This window comes from Xenopus tropicalis, chromosome 5 (assembly GCF_000004195.4).
Source record: "Xenopus tropicalis strain Nigerian chromosome 5, UCB_Xtro_10.0, whole genome shotgun sequence".
Taxonomy (NCBI): domain Eukaryota; kingdom Metazoa; phylum Chordata; class Amphibia; order Anura; family Pipidae; genus Xenopus; species Xenopus tropicalis.
Window position 1 is genome coordinate 115,859,410 of NC_030681.2, and position 21,630 is coordinate 115,881,039.

Sequence of the window (21,630 nt, forward strand, 5' to 3'; positions counted from 1 at the left end):
GTAAGCCATAGGTTTTTTTTTTACTGAAAAGCAAATGTTTTCTGTGCTGAGTATAGAAATTCATGGTATGCTCTATTCTATGTAGATTCAGGGTATGAGAAGCTGCCAAAACAAGTAGAATGTCAAGTTATTTGGCCAAGATACATATTTTTTCAGAAGGCTCTAGTCCATTCTGTAGGTTTTTGGCTACATATTTACTTGAAGGCATCCAAAACCTTCCCAAGTCTAAGGAACCCTAATTTTTTTTAGCCCAATAAAGTATTTGTTTTGAAGAATGATCTTCAGCAATTGACAGCTCCCTTAACTAGGCAGAGCTGAATCTCCATAGTTATAAACCTCTTACCTCATCACCATGATGAATGGAACAAATATTATTTCTCCTGTGGGTATTTCCAATGCCAGATGTCTGTCAGGCCAAGGCCCATCAGACAGTCCAGAGGGAAAGTAGGCTTGAGGTAGGAATTCTGTCTAAAGCCCAGTATAAGTAACAATTAGAATCACTTATGATAAAAATTGGGTCTGGTGACATCACTTGTTGAAAAACAGTTCACCTTCCAAACTTTCTACTTTTTATTTTTGTCCAGTTTTCTAAAAGTGAAGTTTAACACTCAGTATTTCTATCTGTCGGTTAAGACTAGCATATTCATAATCCAGGTACCAGCTTTGAACTGTTACAATTTGCTACATTAGTTGATACATTTCCCAGCAGCATCTGATAGCAATATCAATTATAACAGCTGCCTTTAATGAAATTTCTCAACTTAAGTATTAAATTAGAACATTCTACAGGGTCAGTGACCCCTCTCCAAGAGCTGCTGGTCTAGGAAGACATGAGAAGGTGAAAAATAAAACTTCATTATTAGAAAAACAGTAAAAAAATAACAAATAAAAAGCAACTGCAAAGGGGTCAAATACTGTAAAGTTTTGCAATAATCACATAATAACATAAGACATAATAGTTGTGATGTAGTTACAAGCTCCAGTGGAAGGTTCCTCCTGACTGATGTGCCCCTAATGTAAAAATGCATGTATTTCACATGGCGCAAATCCATTGAAACCTGGGATTACCAGCACATTCTGGGTGGCAATAATCCTAGCATTAATAGACACCCTTGCACATTATCCATGAGAGCAGGCTTAGCAGATACATTGTACACAAAAAGAAAGAGCAAGATTGTATGGGCTCAGTTTGCCTTTAAAATTTTTTTTTTACAAAAAATGAGGTGTTACTACCACTTATTGGCCAAAATATGTAAGCTCACGTGCCACGTCAAGGCCCCTCATTGTACATGAGTCCTACACTGTCTATTAGCATTCTAAGTCTGTAGTATAATTAAATCAAGTCCCCCAGCAAACAATGTGACTGAGTAGTAAGCCCATGTTGCACTTACCCTTAGCTCAGGAACTCTAGTGAGGAAGCAGGGGGCATATTGGCCATATTGGCTATACACGGAATTGCACGGATTATATTTTGGGTGCATTAGTACATGCATTTCTCATTCATTTTTTTGCCATTTTTTTTAGACTTTAAGGGGCCCATTTACTCAACAATTTTGAGATATATTCATATTTTTCTAAATTATAGAACATTTCGGAATGTATGCAAAAATTTCATTAAAATTCCACAAGTTTTACGTGGTTTTCAGTAAATTTCCACGGAAAAATCAGAGTTTGTGCAAAGAATACGAACATTTCGGTTAATGCTTTCGTTACACTTTCATCATGACTATCTTTTCGCCAGGTTTGATCTGTCGAGTGCCATTAAATCCTATGGAAGGCTTCAAAGCCAGACATGGAAGGTATCAAAGCCAGAAAGGTTTTTGTGGCGTTTACAAACTTTTCGGCCCGAAAATTTCATGACTTTCGGAACGTAATTGCGATATTATCATATGAACGATGAAAGCATTGGCAAGACATTTTAGAACTGCAGAAATGATTGGGGTCACTTTGAATTATACCATTTTGCGTTTCAAGGCCAGAAAAAAACCTCATCTTAGTATATGTGCCCCTAAGTCTCAATGCATTTTTACAAATTGTAGAGAATACAGTGACTTTATACATAATAATAGTAATACACATGAATGTAATGAATGAAGCATAAACAGAAGTCAAACAAAACAAATTTATTCTTTTAAATGTCATGGGATGTTTTGGGAAAGAATTTCTGAAACAGCACCAAATATTGCTGGATGTTGAAATTTTCCTTGGTTTGGCCTCATTATTTGTGTTTGCTTTAAAAACCAAAGCATTGTTGGAATCAAAACTGTTTTACTGAATTAAAGAAAGCATGTTACTGCCCAGTGCACTAAGGCGATTCTGTAACTATTGCTCTTAGAAACTGATTATATCAAAAATTCCAACTGTAGGTAAACAAAATGATGTGTTATGATAAAAGGAATAGAGAGACCCCACTCTTTAGTATTAGTTTACAGAAACACGTGAGCCATGTTGAGATGCCAATGATGGCAAAACTCACTCTTGTTTTTTTAGAGTAAAATGTTTGTACTATCCCAGGCCATCTCAACACACTAATATACTATTAAAAGCAAATTAAACTGTATTAACTTAGGGCAGATGTGATGCTGCCTACAAATGATACAAACAGGCAGAGCTGCTTAATTGTACCATGTATAGAGAGCAACTTTATTTCATCCACTCCTATCCTGAAATAATAAAAATTGTATGTAATATAGAAAAACAGAGAATTTTATCATAAATAAAAGAACTAAAATAAAATAAGACTTATTAAATCAGTAGAAAAAACGATTTCATACTAAGATTGGCGGCAGAGATTCCAGTTTCAATAGTCTCACTGTGCAACAGACGTTTAATGGCCACAAACAATTAATCAACATCAACATAGAACTTAAAATGCAATAAAATTGGCAAAAATAGGGGTAGAAATTCACTAAAATTAAAAATTACATAATGTGATTAGTGCCCACACGACTCACGCTGGGAAGCAAAGCAGATCTCCCAAATGTTACTTTTCCCTATTCCTCTCATCTGCACAAATTGTCTCCTGTAGTTGCATTAAACTTTACAATTTATCCTGGTTGTCTATTTTACAGTATAAATTCTAATTCATTGCTATTTTATTTATGTAGTGTGCCATCTTTTGTTGTGTGGCTGATATAATGTATATATAGAGCCTGTAGTATTGGATGCAATTATATCAGTATAAAATATGTTGAGCAGAGAAACCTTTAGTTCTTACAACTGACATTGTATCTATGTCCTGTAGCTAAATTATATTCATTACTATGTATATTCCAAATCCACTGCTCGTGGGGATTAATGCTAAATACATTCCTAAAACCTTTAGAAGCTCAATCAAATATTCCACACTGATCTATAATTTGAATTAACTATCTGACAGTTTATTTGAAATAATCGTTAGGGCCCATTTGCTAATTTCCCCCCCTTTTTTTTTACGAATTGTGTTTTTTTTGCTCTAAAACTATTTTTTTTGTTGAAATGTAAATTTATGTAAATTATTCTCCATTTATCATGCATAAAAACCACAAAAAACACTTATACAAAACATTGCCATCTAAAAGCTGTCAAGGTCATGACCAAGTCAATGTGAGTGGTTTGAACAAATTGTAACAATCTTTATTTATTTTGTGGTTTAAGAGGTTTTTGGGGGAGTTTCATTTTGTAAGTACACAAAAATGTGTAGGAAAACGTAAAAACCACAAAAATATTGTGGTCTTTGCGTTCTTTTTGTTTTTATTCCTCATTTTAATTTATTTGTGCTTTTTTTCAATTTGGATCTTTTAATAAATGACTAGACTCATGGTTTTAGTGGAAATGAGTTTATACATAGTTTAAAAAGCCTCTAAAACCACAAAAAACTGTGCTTTTAAATCAATGATCCTTTGCTATGTGCCACCATGAGAAATGATAAGTGCTTACACCCCATGTGCTCCTACATCTATTTCTGAGATTGCAAATGTTTTAGTAAAGCCGAATCTGCCCTATAGGACACGGTAGGCTCCAAATCAAGTCTCCATTACTCTTTGCCCTTTTGTATTTGTTTCTCTTGAAGTTTTGTGTTTAAGCAAGACATATTTCAAGGAATCTCAGGTGAATATACATTCCACACATTGAATTACTGCTGTGGCAACATGAATATAACTTATAAGACACCAACTTTGGACAGATATCCCCAAAGGGATGCCATAAACAATAGCAGACCCCAATCTTTATATCTGAAATAATTTTAACATTACTAAATGTTGTTTTGCTAAATTAAACCACAGGGGATTTTAAGTGGTATTGTGAATGAGAGAAACAAAATCAAACTGAAAGCATGTTGTATGGTTCTAAACATGTACAAAAATAAAATCACTTTTTTATTGTTTTTAATAGTTATTTTTTATTTAAAGGAAAACTATACCCCCAAACAATGTAGGTCTCTATAAACAAGCTCTTATGTAAAGCCCTGCTTCCTCTGAATAACTCATTTTCATAAAAATGTACTTTTTTTAGTAGCATTTGCTATTGGGTAATCCTAAAAAGAAAATTGCCATTTAAGAATTAAGGGCCGTATCCTGGAATCATAGGATTCACAGTGCACACAAACAAGCCAAGGCACACATACATGCTAGGCCCCATCAGCCAATTAATGGACAGAGTTCTGCCTTTTTCTCCCACACTTCTTCCTGTTACAGTTAGAGCTGCATTATTTCTGATCATGTGATCTCTGAGGGAGCACATAGCATCACTAAATGGTGACGCAAGGGAAAGTATGTAAAAGGGCAATACTTACTGATATATACAGTATATTCCAGTTTGGCGAGATTCTTTAATGGGTCACTTAACATAATATAAAATATCTGTTGGTTAAGTATTCATTCTGGGGATATAGTTTTCCTTTAAAGCAAATGTCAGTAGTTCTCTTATTAGTCTATTCTCACAATCTGAAACAGATTATTTAATGATCATGTTCTGTGTTTTACAGTCGTAAATCAAGATGGACAACCTCTCATTGAAGGAAAGCTTAAAGAAAAGCAGGTTAGATGGAAGTTTATCAAACGGTGGAAAACACGTTATTTCACACTGGCAGGGAATCAGCTTCTTTTTCGCAAAGGAAAATCTGTGAGTACTCTCATATAGTTCATTGCTTTTTCTGTGTTGTCTGTGCATCCCAGGAGGTCCTAGCTATTTGCTGCTTCAGTCATCTACTGCAATAGCTCATTAAATTATTGTTTTTTGTGATCATGGCGGTCTATCATTACAGAAGTTAAGCACATGGCCTTTGGTTTAAGTCACTGCTTAGGGCACCAAGACTCTAATGTCAAGTACATTCTGTTCAGATCAAACGGCATATAAATATTCAGGCTATACACTGCAAGGAAATGAAGGCAGAAAATAGACTAAACCATATACTATGTTCTCTCTCTTAATACAAGTTAGGTGTAAAGAAACCTGTCTCTTCTATGGCCCCTGTCTGCTATTACCTATATTTCCCACTCACATCAATAGCCAAAGAATCAAACAAAAAATCTCTTTTTCTCTCTATATTTTTACTTGATTTTCCAAAAAAGTAATAAAAGGAAAAGGTAGATAAATTAGGAAGATAAAATAGAGTAAGTTTGTGGTTTGAGTTACTTTACTTAAAAAGAACAGCCTTATTATGACTAAATAGTAATACATGTAAAACCTAAAGGCTTCAAGCCATGCTTGTTTTATTTTTTAACTTGTCCCTCATGATGTGCCAATGTATGCATCAAGGGATGCAGGTCATATAAAGGTACTATTCCCTAACATTCATGGGCACTAAGATGTAACATTTAGCATTGTTCAGTAAGTAATGCGATTCAAACTGCATATTTAATAGGTTGCCATCCGGTATTGGATATTTAGTGCTAGCTTTACTAGTTTTAACAGATCACCTTGGGATACTTTGCATGATACTATATATCTACTATTGATAGCTATCTATACTATTTGTGGTTTGACTCCAAAGTAGGAAATTACACATTTTCATAGAATACCATGTAAAATCAGCTTTGTTATAGTTACCAAATTAAGATTGAGATCCTACAGCATGCTTGTTTTTTTTGCAAAAGAGATAAATATGTGTTATGCTCTTCACAGCCAAGAAATACATATACACTAGGGAACTAGGGTATGTGTTCAGTGGCACATCTCGTACACATAGTTTACTGTATTTCAAGCTGGTTTACCATATTTCACTTTGTTTACAAAAATGTGCTGTTTCAGAAAAATCTGTCAAAGAGCTGAAATGTTACATTTGGCAGGTCAAATCAATGGCAGACTTCAACCCTGCTCTGTTTTTTTCCAGACTACTAGTGTTTAACAGACTTCTATATTGCTAATTATACTCCATAACAGACCATCCTTGATAGTTAACTCTCAGAGGGCTGCTGTGCAGAATACAGTTGGAGAGGAACTATTGGAGAAAATATGACCTTCCAAACTGTGTTCATCTTTCAGCTTACAAACAGTGTCGGACTGAGATGCCAGGGGCCCACCAGAAAACCTTGGACCATAGGCCCACTTTCTAATCCTTTATTCCTTCTCCCTCAACCTCTTTAATATCCAAGCCTCTTTCTCTATCCTTTCCACCTCTTTTTTTCTATACATATACAATACAAATGGGGAATGACCATGCAATGGGCCCAAAAGTTAGAAGCAAGAGGGCCCACTGGGAGTTTTCCGGGTATCCTGGTGGGCCAGTCCAACACTGTGAATAGTACCCTGATTGGTCAGAAGTTAATGACTATATTTACTGGGCGGTGCCTAACACATTGAATTTCCTTATTCTTTAAAGAAATATAAAGTTTGAACATTTTTGCCCAATATAACATTTATTGCTTGAATAAGATTACACTAGTTAATATTTTTCAACAACTGGTACCCACAGACATTTTCTCCCCCACTTGACTCTTATTTCTTCCCTAATTTATTCTCTGAGCCCCTTACTATCAGTATGGGGATGCATAATGCAATCTATTGTGGCCAATTTAATAAATGGGAAAAAGGTGCAAATGCTCAGTTCTCACCAGGACTTGGGGGCCACCATCAGGCCTTTCAACGAGGCTAAGGGTTCCAGAAAACATTAACATCCAAGCAGCCTGAGATCACCATTTACTCAAGGGGTTACTTTTTATTAGATACGTTATCAGTTCTTATAACAAAAAAAAAATAATGAAAAAGCCTCAGCTAAAGGACTTTAGATTAATGGCATTGTACCTGTTATGGAGAGTGCCATTTATGGCCCTCTTCTGCAGACCACATCCCATGCCATACCCCTTTGGCTGCTAGGCCACACTCTCTTCTGAATTCATGCAATGCCATAAAAAACACAGGATAAAGCCTGTTAGAGAATAAGATATTGGGGACACCCTGCCTGTGAGATAATGGCTTCTTAGGCAAGTCTAAACCGCAGCATGTGCCGAAAGCCTGAGAAAATGAAGAAAATGGAATATAACTATAGTTTCAGCTCATTAGGCAAGTCTATATGGAAAATGAAAGGTTTTGTGGTCCATTAATAAAGGGACAAGCAACCTTCTGCTTAGCTGACCTATAAAGCACCATCCACCAAGGCCATTTGGAGGGACAATTTTCATCAATTTCATGTGCAAACCCCATAGCACTTGAGTCCTCAATATTGGCAATCAGCCCCGAGTTCTAGCTTAGATCATTCATAGGTGGGCTTGCATACCCAATAGTTGCCCCCAAAAATCACATTGATAAATATGTCCCTTAATATAAATGTTATAACAGAGCTTTGCCCCGTGGCACACTCCAAGCATCTGGAGAACACAGAAACAATGCAGTTAAATGTAATATATGTTTATTAATGTTTGTACAGTTGTGTGTTTATATGCACACATGCAACATTTGTATATATATATATTCACATTTTTATTAATATTATATTTATTACAAATAAACTGGGTGAGTTGATTGTGGGTCTCACTTAGGGGTTTGGTCCGACAAGAGCAGCATTTTTCTCTATGTCCTCTGTGGCATCACCCATTGGGAATGAGGAGCCATCTCCTAAGCTGCTGAAGGTTGGGAGGAACCAATATCTCTTTTCATTGCCAAACACTTGTCTCAGATTCTTGCTGCAGCCCAAATCATATGGATTACTCTCATCATTGTCATCAGAATTTTCCCTAGCAGTTTGATTCCATGTAGCCAGTGGGAAATGGGCGAGGAAAAATAGGAATAAAAATAAAGAGAAGAGGGCAGTCAAAACAAACAGCACAATGATTGGGACTTTGGATTCGGTGTTGGGCAGCCGATAAGTCCAGAATAGTATGGAGTAATAAAGCGACACTGCGCAAGTGAATAGGCACATAAGCAGTGCATACAACACGCACAGGAGAAAGAACTTGTAGTTGGAAAATCCCACACAGTTGTTAAGAAATACGCAGTGATGATCCAGTTTTAGTACACAGATGTCACATACTGGGCAATGGTAGCACCTGTCTGGCTTTAGCCCTTGGCATATCATACAGTACCGATATGCTCTTCGTGAACCTTGAGTATTATGTATAGGCAAGTCTTTAGCCATACGGATGAGGATCTCCTGCAAGACTTCTTGCCTCTCATCACTCAGGTACAGCTGCTTGTCAGCCTCCGATAAGCGAAATTTGGCAGGAGGGACAGCAGGAGGGGTTATAACAGTGCGGAGATAGCACCACACGCACAGGAGGTACAAAAAGTGGAAAATCACAAGGAAGGTCACTTTTGCCTCTAAAACCTCTACTGTAAACATGCAGAGCTCCACCACAAATATATAATAGCAGGCAGCAAGGAGCCCAAGGATGAACAGAACCAAGATCCGGCTAGCCATCCTCATGCCTGAATGTTCATCTTCATTTCTCTGTTTTTCTTCATTTATCTCTTCTTTTTCATTAATGTTTATCTCAATATGTTTTTCTTCTTTTGACATTTGAATATTTTTAAAAGTAATAATAATTACAAAAAAATCAAGAAAGCAATAAAAACTCTGAGTCACTGATGTGTCACCACCAGCGCTCAGCAGTCAAATGACCAAGAAGTTGAGTGAGTAAAGATCACTATCATCTCTCCTGTCTATGACATCACAATGGGCTCTGTAAACTCACTGACCTATAAAGCACTTTAGGATAAACAAGGTAACCATAGCAACCAATGGTCATGCCATACCCACTATGCCTGCAGTGCAACTGACTTTTCCAACAATGGTTCAGAGTTAATGATCATTAGTGATATTATGGCCAAAGAACTGTCACTACATTTAAAAGAGAAAGAAAGGGAAATTCAATGGGGGGTGCCAATGTGTTATGATATACTATATAATATAGTGAAAACAAACACTTACCTTAGACTAGCTTGGGGTCCTGTTGCTGTCACGCTGCCATTTTTCACATGCCCCTGAGACCCTCTGTTCTGTCCCAATGGGCTGCATGGGCAATAAAACAAAGTTTGCAACTTTAAAGTCCTGATCTTTACTCCACTGTGCATGTGTGTGTCCCAGACCACAAAGAGGATCACTAGGGCAGTGGATCACTGGGGCAGTCATGTGTGGCCAGTGTCAGACTGAGATGCAAGGGGCCCACCAGAAAACCTTGGACCATAGGCCCAATTTTTTAAACTATTATTCCTCCTCCCTCAACCTCTTTATTATTCAAGTCCTTCCATCTCTTTTTCCCATTCAGAAATAGGGAATGGCCATGCAATTGGCTAAATAGTTAAAAGCAAGAGGGCCCACTGACACCTGGGCCCACCGGGAGTTTTCCTGGTATACTAGTGGGCCAGTCCGACACTGCTTACAAAGAGTATAAGCCAAACGCCCAAATAAGAGTGTGACTTTGCCCCTGTATCATAAGATGACACCGAATTAGTTCAAAGCAATCTATCCTTCCAGCCAAGTGATTAGAAGCCCTCTGTGGTCACACATAAGTATGGTAAAACTGTATGAGAAAAGGGGAGTGAGGGGCAGATCTGTCACTTTCAGTTTGGTCAGTAGCAAGACACATATGCCGGAGAGATGCACTGAGAAACCAGAATTTTATGCTAGGTACTGTCTGTTGGGATAATATCTATCCCCTAAACTATTCACACATGGGCATAATATTATATCTATAAACACAATGCAATGAAATAAGGGCATTCATTTTGAAAACACACATTTACATGTAGTAATACAAGGTCAGGAGCAATTCCATGCTCTTTTATGCCCTCTCTTGAACTGCATGCTCTCCAACAACTTTTCTTCTGGTGGTCCCTCAGAAACCATATAACTGCCAAACTTTATGACTGTCAGCACTTCCTGTTTTGCCACAGTAACTTCTGGTTCATAGAGGTTGATTTATGCCTTCCCTTAAAGATGAGCCTCAGATCTAGAACAAAAGAATAAGGCATCTTGGCAACACTTGGTGCTCTTATGCACTCATCTCCAGCATTATCAGACTTATTATATATAAGTTACACTCTAAGCAGGTAGCTCAGGGGCTTCAGTAGGTTTTGTTTTTAAAGCTTTCTGACAATATGTCAATATATGACAATATGATGAAGGTCAAGGATGGCCTACAAAAGCATTCCTAGGTATTTTTCTCTGTAATATGGTTTCCAGCTTTTGTTTTATTCATTTCACTAGACACAGTCAAAATGCTGACATACATCCTTCTCAGGCACTTATTCCTTGTAAACTTCCTGTTCAGTAGTCCCTAATATGTGGGCGCTTTATTTTTTTTTTTCCTATAGAAATTTCTAATCGCTATCTTCTGCAAAATGATCATACTGACATCAGCCCAGTCACCATTTCAGCATTGCCTGTAACACAAGCTTTGAGACGCTATGTAACAGTGCTAAACAGCAATATGTCTGTATGTTGTCAACTGTATAGCTAATTATTGGTGTCTTATTTCAGTTAAATACATATCCACCAAAACAGATATAAAACTTGTCTTGCTCTTTATATTGAAAAATCCACTTTCCAAGTTTTTTTCTCTTTTAGTTACTTAAATTTTTGCTCTCATCCATGAATTATTCAGCGGTCATCTGCAATATAAATCAGTTGAAAATGAATGTAATTGTGGTACTTCTGGGCCTGATAGCCATGACTCATATCAACCCCCCTTGCTTGGTATTTTAGTGCTACTCACAAGGCTGCTGAAACAATGCTAGGCAGTTGGAACTCCATGGGGGTCTGCATGAGATAATCCTCGCCTTTCTACATACATATTTCTGTTGAATACCTAACTTTCCGTGTGCTTGCTTACAACATAGTGCTAATCCCTGTGGAATTGCTTCACTGTTAGCTATGAAATACCTAAATTGAGAGGAAGTATGCCATTTTACTGCTGAGAAAATAATATAAACTTACCAGGTTCTGTACTTTACAAATGCACATTCAGTACAGTAAATCTAATGCTTAAATTGATCATAGAAACTCAACACTCTCACTAAGGGGCCCATTTACTTACTCACGAACTGGCCGAATGCGTCCGATTGCGTTTTTTTCGTAATGATCGGTATTTTGCGATTTTTCGGCTAATTGTCGCGACTTTTTCGTTGCCATTCCGAATGTTGCGCAAAATCTGGCGATTTCTTCGTAGCGTTAATACTTGCGCAAAAAGTCGCGACTTTTTCGCAGCTTTCGCGCCGAGTACGAAAGATTCGGATTCATTCAAGCTTCAGTATGGTGACCCTTAGTATACCTATCATTTGCACAATATTTTATGCTTATAATACAATTTATCATCCCATTTAAGCATGCAGGGTCAAGCTGGCCTACCAGAGTACAGAGGATCTCCTGGTGGGCCTAGGTAAAATTCCATCATCCCATTCTTATTTTCCCTATTGGCCTATATAAAACAGTACAATTTGGCACTACCTTTATCTAATTCCTGTGAGAATTGCCCCATGGTGCCAGGTTCTCTGTTGGGCCCAATCTGACATTGCACACAGATTCTCTTGGCCAAACCCTCAGATATGCTTTTCTCTTTCCACTCTTGCATATACTTTGTTATATCTTGTTTGAGTGTCGATTTGTAGCATCTCCTTATGTATTAATTAGTAGGGTATACACACTGTAGTTGAATCACCAGTAAATTGTATTCCTAATGCAACTAAATGCTTTCAAACATTTAAGGCAAAGACAGATGGGGTGATTAGTCGCCCCGATTTTTAAAATCCAGTCACAGCGACTAATCGTCACTACTATACATAGCAGCGGCTTGTATATGTTGCTTTCAATCGCTGCGACTGGGTTTTCTTTACGCATATATTCCCCCATTTGGCCAAATGATATTAGTAAATCGTTGCACCCTGCACTTGACTTCCATTAAAACCAGTCCTAGAATAATTTATCCACACAAATGATATACAGCTATCGTTTTTTCTAAAACAGATAATGATTTACTTTGCCACAGGTTATCTCATGGTTGGATTTTACCTACAATAAAGTGCTGAAGTTTTGGTTTTAGATCTGTGCTAGTTTAAAGACTTAAATTAGAAAGTTGTACTTATCACTACACATCTTATAACATAGTAGTGCAATAAGGGCGTGACCACACACTGTGGAACCAAAACTGGTCATCTTGGATTCATTAACTGGTACATTGGCACCATGTTGGGGCAGGGGTAACATTGATGCCTTATATCTCTGAGGTGCTAGGTTTCACTCAAGTGATGCAAGTTTTTCTGTTCTCCCAGTTTAAATCTGACCAGGACCCTAGTCTGTAAGATCTACTGGGGCAAGAACTTGTAAACTTGCAAATGATGTATAATAACCCACAGTGTAATATGAAGTGAAATCTCACAGTTTGACCAAGCATTATAAATTTGGCACATAGCAAGAAAAACTCAGAAAAGTCCAGTTGTTTTAGACTTAATTCTACTAGATACTGTATATCATGACCTGATGAATGAGAATGTTCATAGACATATTACAGCACAGATTAATGTAAAATGGTCATTAAAGAAAGATTTAAACAGTTATTTTATCAAAACTTTTTCACATCATCTGCTAACCCACAGATACCATTCAGATGTGTGTTTTGTAACAGCTGACCAGTGTAACCTGTGGACTGGTTGATATAGGTATATAGAGAAGTAGCAAACTTTGGACCATCTATTAAATTACCCCCTTATTTACTTTTATATTTATATCTAGCATGATGAGGGATAGGTTTATCTTTATAAGAATCACATAGATGCAGTGCGAGATACTCTAAGGAAGTTAGAGACATAACAGGTGGTCCAATCAGGAGATCATACAGCCATTGAAGAGATGATTGGAGAGGCAACTGATTCTTCATTGGGCAGATCCACTGACTGTTTGTGGGGACCCTTCCAATTAACTGGGAAGTGCATACATTAGAAATGTATGTATGCCTGTTTCATACATCTGATATATGCTGACATATTAGTATTACATTAGATACACCGTATAAACAATAAAGGACAGATTTACTAAAACTAGAATTTTTCTGGCCTTGAAATGTGTATAAACTCGACTTGGTGTTTTTTCTTTTAATAAAACATGATTATTCTTGCATTTATAAAATATCACGATAATGTTGGTAGGGTTGAATGAAAATATCAAGTTTATTGATATTGAGACAAAAAATTTTTTAAAAATTAGAAATTTGTGAAATTTAAATGCCTGTTCATTTCCATGAATCCGCTTTATTTTTCCAGCAGCCATTTTAGGTGCATTGGTGGTCATTCACTTGAAAATGGGTGAAATAGAAAACAATGATGGGATTAACTTCCCCTTAAAAATATGTAAAATAGAAAACAATTATGTGATTTACTTCCCCTTAAAACTGGGTGAAATAGAAAATAACGGTGGGATAACCTTCCCTTGAAACTGGGTGAGATAGAAAACTATGGTGGGGTTAATTTCCTCTTGAAACTGGGTTAAACAGGAAACAATGATGGTATTAACTTCCCCTTGAAAGTGAGTGAAATAGAAAACAATGATGGGACTGATGATGGGACTGATGATGGGATGATGTCACTGACTATTCTATTTCTCTACTATTCTAAACCTCCTTAGGACTCAATGGTTCTCGTTATCTTAAACCTAAAGTGCTTTTTGTCAGTCAAAAAATGTCACATAAAGTTTTATAAATATTGAACATTCATGGTTTTTTAAAAAAAAAAATAAACGAAAATCGTATACTGCCAAAACAAACTCATACGTAAATCGTGAAAAACACGAAACATAACAAAAATTGTTTTTTTCTCAGAAAACCTTAGTAAATGGGCCCACAAAAGTCTGTTGTCTGTAACAATACTTTAAACTGCTCAGGATAATCCAAAAACCTGGTGACTATGTTTCCCCACAAAATATAAGATATCACTAAGTAAGACACAAAGACAAATACCCTCCTCCAGCTCACAGTATATAGTGGCTGTTGTTTCTGTCTCTTACAAACATTTTTATGAAGTACTATGACCACATATATGCTGAAAAATCATAAGCAGCTGTAATCATTGGAAGACTTCAAGCTTTAGGTTGCTTATTTGTTTTATTTAGCATCTTTATTTATCTCTATATTTTCTTTAAAAGCCTCTGGGTCTTCAGAAAGTTCCCCCACAGCTCTGGTTTCCTGTTTGCCCTTAAAAAAATAAAACAGGTTTAAAAAAAATTATCCAATCTTCTAATCAACATCTACTTATTTTGGAAATATATTTCAAATTAAGTAATTGCCTGAGAATTACTAGTTCAGCTATTTCTAGTATCTGATCCTGCTGACCATAATTTATAAACTAATGAGAAACCATACTTAATGAATGTGCAGTTAAATTGATGTATTTCTTAGTAGAATTATAACAACATAAATTAGATGATAAAGAAAATAGTAATTAGAGATTAAACTGGCTTTGCTTTTCATATAGCTTATAAACTGACCCATGGGAAATACTTGTGAGCAAGGGAAGTACCTCTTCTGCCCCCACCCACAACTGGTCTCACTCCCAGCCCACTAGCTACAACAGCCTCCAATTTGCTCACGACCCCAGACACCCCACACACCAACCCAGTGCTTCCCCCTCTCATTTTCCAGCTTTGCCTTTAGGAACTAGCAAACCAGGTCTAAAGCAGAGTATACAGTGTAATATTTTTTATATATCGGTAATTCTGCCCCCACCCCTACAGTTGGCCTTAAGCAGCTGCTCTTCAGCCTACCTCAAGTTCTAGCCATCCTTCATATACTGTAGGTTAATTATAGTCAGTATGGCCTTAAGAACCTTTCATTGTATCTGTAATTATTTGTAAATTGTACACATATACATCACAGAGATGACCCTATTGGTCAGTATGAAAGTAGAAGCACTTTATATGTTAACTGACCACACACACATATATATATACTGGATAATTACATGGTAAACATGGAGAACAATCTGGTATCAACAGAAATAATAAAAAACACAGAACCTGCAAAATAAACATAGGGAATCACCACTAGGAAGAGCAATTCTGTGTGCCGGTTCTGTGTGTTTTAGGAGAATTCTGGGTGCCAACTCAGTACTGAGCACCAACAGTAATTATACAGAGATGTTGGGTGTGCTGTAAGTTTTCTATCAATGGAAATAGGGCATCAGTAAAATCTATTTTGCATAAAACCCACAAACTCTGTTAAAAAGAGGCATAGGGAATTTTCACTGAAAGAGGTGTATTTAGAGGTTTATTTTATTTACTAATCCTCCATATAAGGGTAAATAAGCAAGACTTGTTTAATACAGTTTAAAGACTTGTAAAGCAGACCTTATAAAAAAACAAAACAAAACACTACGATGTTTCTTAGGAACAGCACCTCCCACTTGTACTTTACAATGATTATTTGCACATCCCTACAGGCTTTTATTAGAGTCAGAACTCCCAAAATGCATTGCAGTATTTCCTTTAAATGACAAAGTGTTCTGGCGGCCTGCCTTTTAGGGCAATAGCACTGGGAGTCCAAATGGGCCCTGGCCGTGGTAGCGCAGATTTACTGCAATTGATTGTTTCTTTCCCACTAGCATGTGAATGACTTGTGGGAAAACATGGGAAGTGCCTCCTCTTTCCAAAGTAGCCCAAAGTTGTCTAATGAGGAATTCTAAATCAGTGTCATATCTGAACAGATGGACAGGATTCAGGGCCACCTCCTGCCCTATCTCAAAAGCATCAGTTTGTATAATACATTTCACAATTTGGGTTTATACAACTTTTAATTTTCTGAAAACACTATTCACATTATTTTGACTGTCTCTCTCCCTTTAAAATAAGTAAAGGGGGAAATTATGGAGTTACAATCAGGTATAAAGGGCTTTCAGGACGCAGCAAGCCCTAGGATAGACCTGCCAGTGCCCACTTTTTTGAGTTAAATGACTGCTCTATTTGGCCTGTCACTTTTCACAAATGACCTTCCCATGGCCTACAGTAGATCACAGTATCATCAAAATAAGTAGCACTGTAACCCACTTGGTCTTGTATAAGCCCTCTGGAAAGTGGCTAATGCACTATGTAGTGCAAATGGCATAGTTTTAAGTGTTACAAACCACTAGGCATTATGAAAGCTGTTTTTTCCTTATATTTGACTTCTAGAGGAATCTGCCAATACCCTTTTTGCATATCTTATCAGCTTTTAACAGGGTCGGACTGATCTGGCGAGACACCGGGAAAAAACCTGGTGGGCCCTGCCGACGAAGACCTGGTCTAAAGCACTGGCACTCCCCTGCTGAACTCCATCCCCCGATAGCAATGAGGTTAATTATAAGGTACTCGTGATTGGGGGATATTAGGTGGTTGGTCAGCGGAGGCCTTTGGATTGGGGCACACCACAGTCTTGACACTGGCTTTTAAATCCCAGGAGGTATGGAAATGCTTCAGATATTTAAAGCTGCTTGCCATCAAGCTGTTTTATAAGCCTTGACAGCATAATATCATAAATGCACTACATTTCTAATACATTACAGATAGAAATGGTTTAGCGTTTACTTGATAAATTTTAGTTCAACACAAAATAAATTTCAGTTTGCTGATACAAGCTATCTACTTAAACGTATAGTTTGTTGGTGCTGACAAACCCAGAGGAGAGAAAGGAAAGTGCATTAAAAAAAACAGACACAATTCACCCAGAATAGGTCTGTCTTGTCCAACACTTTAATTAAAACCAGAACAGCAATTTTTAACCAAACTGCAGACAGATTAAAGCATTGTAATTAATTTCATCACAATTACCATTGTGGTCTGTGTACAGACCATAATATGCTACAATATGTTGTATTACACACTTACAACTAAATCAGTGATAGCATATGCACTGCCTAATATAAACATTGGGATATCATGCTAAATGTTCCTGTCTCCATATCTCCTCCTAAGGCATCCCTGCCTTGTATTAAATTCTACAACCAATTATATTTTTGGGGGACTGAACCTCATGGATGTGGATATTGTCTGATACAATCAGGGAAATGGCCAGAACAGAAGGAACTGTTATTGGCGGTTTATAAGGAATATCAATATACCGTACTCCCCTAAATTGATTTAGAGCCTGAATAGAGAACGAATGGTTATATTTCATCATGTTTAACCACCATTAATAGAAAAATAAAAGCATTATGCCTCATTTTCATAATACTCATAACAGACAGCCTTTTATAATTTTTACATTCAAATACAAAACCAAATAATCTGAATATACAAATAATATCTAATAATAGAGCACACATTACTGACTTGTGGGCACAGGAAGCCAAATTTGAAAAAAAATCCACATAGGGAAACTTGCTTCCTTGCTATTCCCTTTTTCCCTCACTACAAGCAAACATACAAAGGGATAAAACCACACAAACATGCTAACCAACAAAGATTCCCAAAAACCACAAATATTCTTGTAATTTTTATGACAGTTTCCAACAGCAATCAAAGCCATACTGGCAAAAATAAAATACACAAAAACACAATAAATCAGATGATCCCACTTATAACGAAATTAATAAATCATTTGAATCTGGAACCATTTTACCATTTAATGCCACAAATTTCCTGAACTTGACATTTTTTAATAACAGAATCCATTTTCATCTATTCACAAAAAACAATAAAGCTTGTAATTATACTGCCTTGTAGTGGGCTCAATGTGCAAAAAGTTCTTAGGACAAATAAAATGGCTATGAGGCTCCAGATAGACCCCAGAGGGACAAAAATATGCCATCGAAGAAAGTAAAAACTTTACTTAGAGAAACCAAAAAGCTTTTAGCACATAATAAACCAAATTCATGAATTGGTTTGACTTTCCCACCAACTGGAATAGTACAGATCTCAGTTATGCAAATATCAAAACTGCAACCAAAGAACCATGGTTCAGCCTCTAACTGAACTAGTCAAAAACAATCATTAACCTACAGATAAACTTTTGCTGGTAACCCAAATGGGGGATATGGTACTGTAAGATAAGTAGAGCAAAAGTACTTCCCTTGGGCCACCAATTTTCATTAAATTAGATTTAAAAAAAAAAAAACTTAGTTAAATCTATAGTGGTTATAATTTAGAATTGCCATTGTACAGCAGAACTCCACATCACGGCACAAAGCCAACGCAGGAATGCATCTTATTGGAAGAGGAACACTCAACGCTGGATTTCAAATCCAGGCGCCCCGAGGCCTTGCCACAAATCTGGGCCTGGGAACACTGATTCTGATAGCATCTTGTAACTTGACTCAACAATTTCTGGTATCCATAACTTTGGAATGTAATAACCTTGTTCTAAATTGAATAAACTCCCATATCGATTGCTCACTTGTTTATTAAAAAAGAAAACTAGTTCAAATAAAAAATTAAAATAAAAAATTACCTTATTTTATAAATCTCCCCCTTCAATTTAATTTATAGGTGAATTACCCTTTTAAATGTGACAGAACTTTTATAATTTATCACTTTTGGATTCAAATTTCTTTTGTTGAGTTTTGGACATATGTATTTGGATATATATTTGCTCACTTAACATGAATATTTATAATTTTATTGTCTTTCTTTCAGAAGGATGACCCCGATGATTGCCCAATAGAGCTAAGCAAAGTTCAGAGTGTTAAAGCTGTGGTCAAAAAGCGCAGGGATCGCAGTCTGCCACGTGCTTTTGAGATCTTTACAGACAACAAGACGTATGTCTTCAAAGCAAAAGATGAAAAGAAAGCAGAAGAGTGGCTACAGTGTATAAATGTAGCCGTTGCCCAAGCTAAAGAAAGAGAGAGCCGGGAGGCTACTACATATTTATAATGCACCATTATGGGGCCCTGCAGCATAAAAAGGTGCTGACAATGAAATCACTTATACAGAAAAGTGGATCAAAAACAAATACTAAATTCAAACTACTAGATCCTTTATTAAAGTAGAAGGAAAGGTAAAAACTAAGTAAGCTTCATCAGAAAGGTAAATATAAAATGTAAATATAGCCATAAGCACTCACAGAAACGCTGCACTGAGTCCTCTATGAAAAGAAACAGAATTTCTTGTCCCCTTTTTTGTAAACATGTTCTTAGGGTATCTGACTTCCTATCTCATTCCTGGTGCGCAATTCTTTCCACTCCCCTGCCCCCCCCCCACAAGAATTCATAAAACTCACTCCCTCCGCCCTTAGGAATGTGTAATCTGAGCTACAACAGCTAGAGGAACCTGTGAAGACCAAGCTAAAATGGCAGCTGCAATCTTAAACATACAGAGAAGGCTTCTAGGGCTCTTTACTCAAGTATGGTAAAGCTTTCTGCAGAATAAATATAGCGTTCTAGGTGGCACTAATGTGGCGGATCTATTGGCAGTAAAATACCAAAATGACTTTCCTTCTCCTTTAAACCCCTCACAAACATGTTACATGGAATTGTGGGAGCACATGATAAAAACTATTCAAGTTCTGCAATAGATTGAGCTTATAATATCAGAAGCCTCTCTTTGCACCATGAAACAAACTGTTCAACTCCTGTGTTTAATACAAATTCCTACAATTATTGTCATTTGTATATTGAGATTTTTTTTAGCTGAAGGAGAGCTTATTGTAAGCATAACTAGATATATTTTTTTGACTTTAATATGTTAATTAAGGTCAATTATTGCAGTATTACAGGCATTTGATTAAGCACTAATTTGAATTAAAGTAAAATAAAATACAGTATGATACTAATGATAAATGTGTATATTTCCTTTGCAAAAAAATAAAGAAATCAAAATCTGCTTGATATTTGTCAAGATGAAGAATTTGCAATTTGGCAGAGGAAACATTGTTTTCTAGCTTCCCGTGGTTCAATAAATATGTGTTCTCACTTTATTTTAGTCTGAAACTTTGTCAGGAAAATCACTGGCAGAACACAATGGCATAAAGGTTGAAGATTCTGACTCAGTAGGCAACAATATAGGATCAAATAATGGAAACTTAGTGAGATAACTCCAGTAGGAGAGTGGAAAATAGCTGTACTGCTGGCCATGCCTTTTATTACTGTTTCACCCTACAGCTTGGAGAGTTCACTCTACTGAGGGAATTCTAGTCAACAAAGGGAAAGTTTTTAAGGTTGTATCAAAAATGCTATCTATCTTGGTGCCAGTAGGACTTGAACTGTCACATTACATTGCATGAAGAAAGCTATAATAACGCAAATGCAACCAATACAAATCAGTTGTTTTGTTAGTTTACTACATATATGGGGCTATTTATGAATGTACATGCAAGTGCAGGTGTTCCAAAATAAAGACATCAGAAAGCATATATTGGCAAGATTAATCAAGCTACCTCTGTCTAAACACACGCCTGCATTCTACTGGGTTGCCAATGACAAAATGCACATAATGATGCTAGGAAACCCTGGGGCTACTACCACCCTGGACCTTGTGGTAGGCTCAGGATTCCCAAAGTGCATTGTCTCTATAGTTGCACCAGTTGCGCCCAGTGAATGAGATTAAAACACTGTTTCAAACATGCACTCCATAAGTGATGCAACCCCCATTATTTCCTCTACTACTTAACAGAGAATCCTCACAGTCAATCATTTTAAGTTGCAAGTAACAGGCATTCTAGAAATTCTAATGATAAAACAAATATTCAATGTAAATACTGAAGAAGCATTTGAGAAGTTGCTTAGAATGGCTCATCTGTTACATACAAGGAAAGGTAAAGGCAACTTGTCCCTTTTAACGAGAAGTAAATGTATAATCACTGGGTGTGTGAAAATGAGTGATTAGAATTGGTTACTGGTCCCCAGTATTCCTGTAGAAGCTCATTCACTGCAATTTTCTTCTTTTGTTTCCTTTTCTTCGGGCCTGAGCATGCTCTGCCTGGAACAAATCAAAGAGGAGATGGAAGAAGCTGAAGATGGTGACTATGGACGTCAACAGAAATGCCCTGGGCTGGTGAAGTTTTTAGCAAAAAGGAGCACCAGCCCAGCTAAGCAATTTTAATCCTAACATTTTGGCACGCTGTAGTGATTATACCTTTTGTTATCCTTTAACTCAGTGATCCCCAACCAGTGGCTCAGGAGCAACATGCTGCTCACCGACCCCTTGGATGTTGCTCCCAGTGGCCTTAAAGGAGAAGGAAAGGCTAAGTCACTTGGGGGTGCCAAAATGTTAGGCACCCCCAAGTGACTTAGAACGCCTACCTTGTACCCCGGGCTGGTGCC

General features: G+C 37.0%; 1 protein-coding gene and 1 pseudogene across 2 annotated transcripts in view; one reads left to right on the top strand and one right to left on the bottom strand.

The window, feature by feature from the left end:
- veph1 (ventricular zone expressed PH domain containing 1) overlaps positions 1-20,285 on the top strand; it is a 192,341-nt gene extending 172,056 nt beyond the window's left edge. The window contains exons 13-14 of one of the 2 annotated variants that reach the window (XM_031902402.1): positions 4,967-5,103; positions 19,010-20,285. In XM_031902402.1, coding sequence (XP_031758262.1) covers positions 4,967-5,103; positions 19,010-19,243 — 371 coding nt within the window. In that variant the 3' untranslated portion in view covers positions 19,244-20,285. Of the gene's footprint in view, positions 1-4,966; positions 5,104-19,006 lie in introns of both variants that reach the window. The other variant, XM_002933254.4, reaches the window with a different exon arrangement.
- LOC116410891 lies at positions 7,847-9,005 on the bottom strand (annotated as a pseudogene).
- Positions 20,286-21,630: the final 1,345 nt, after the last annotated feature.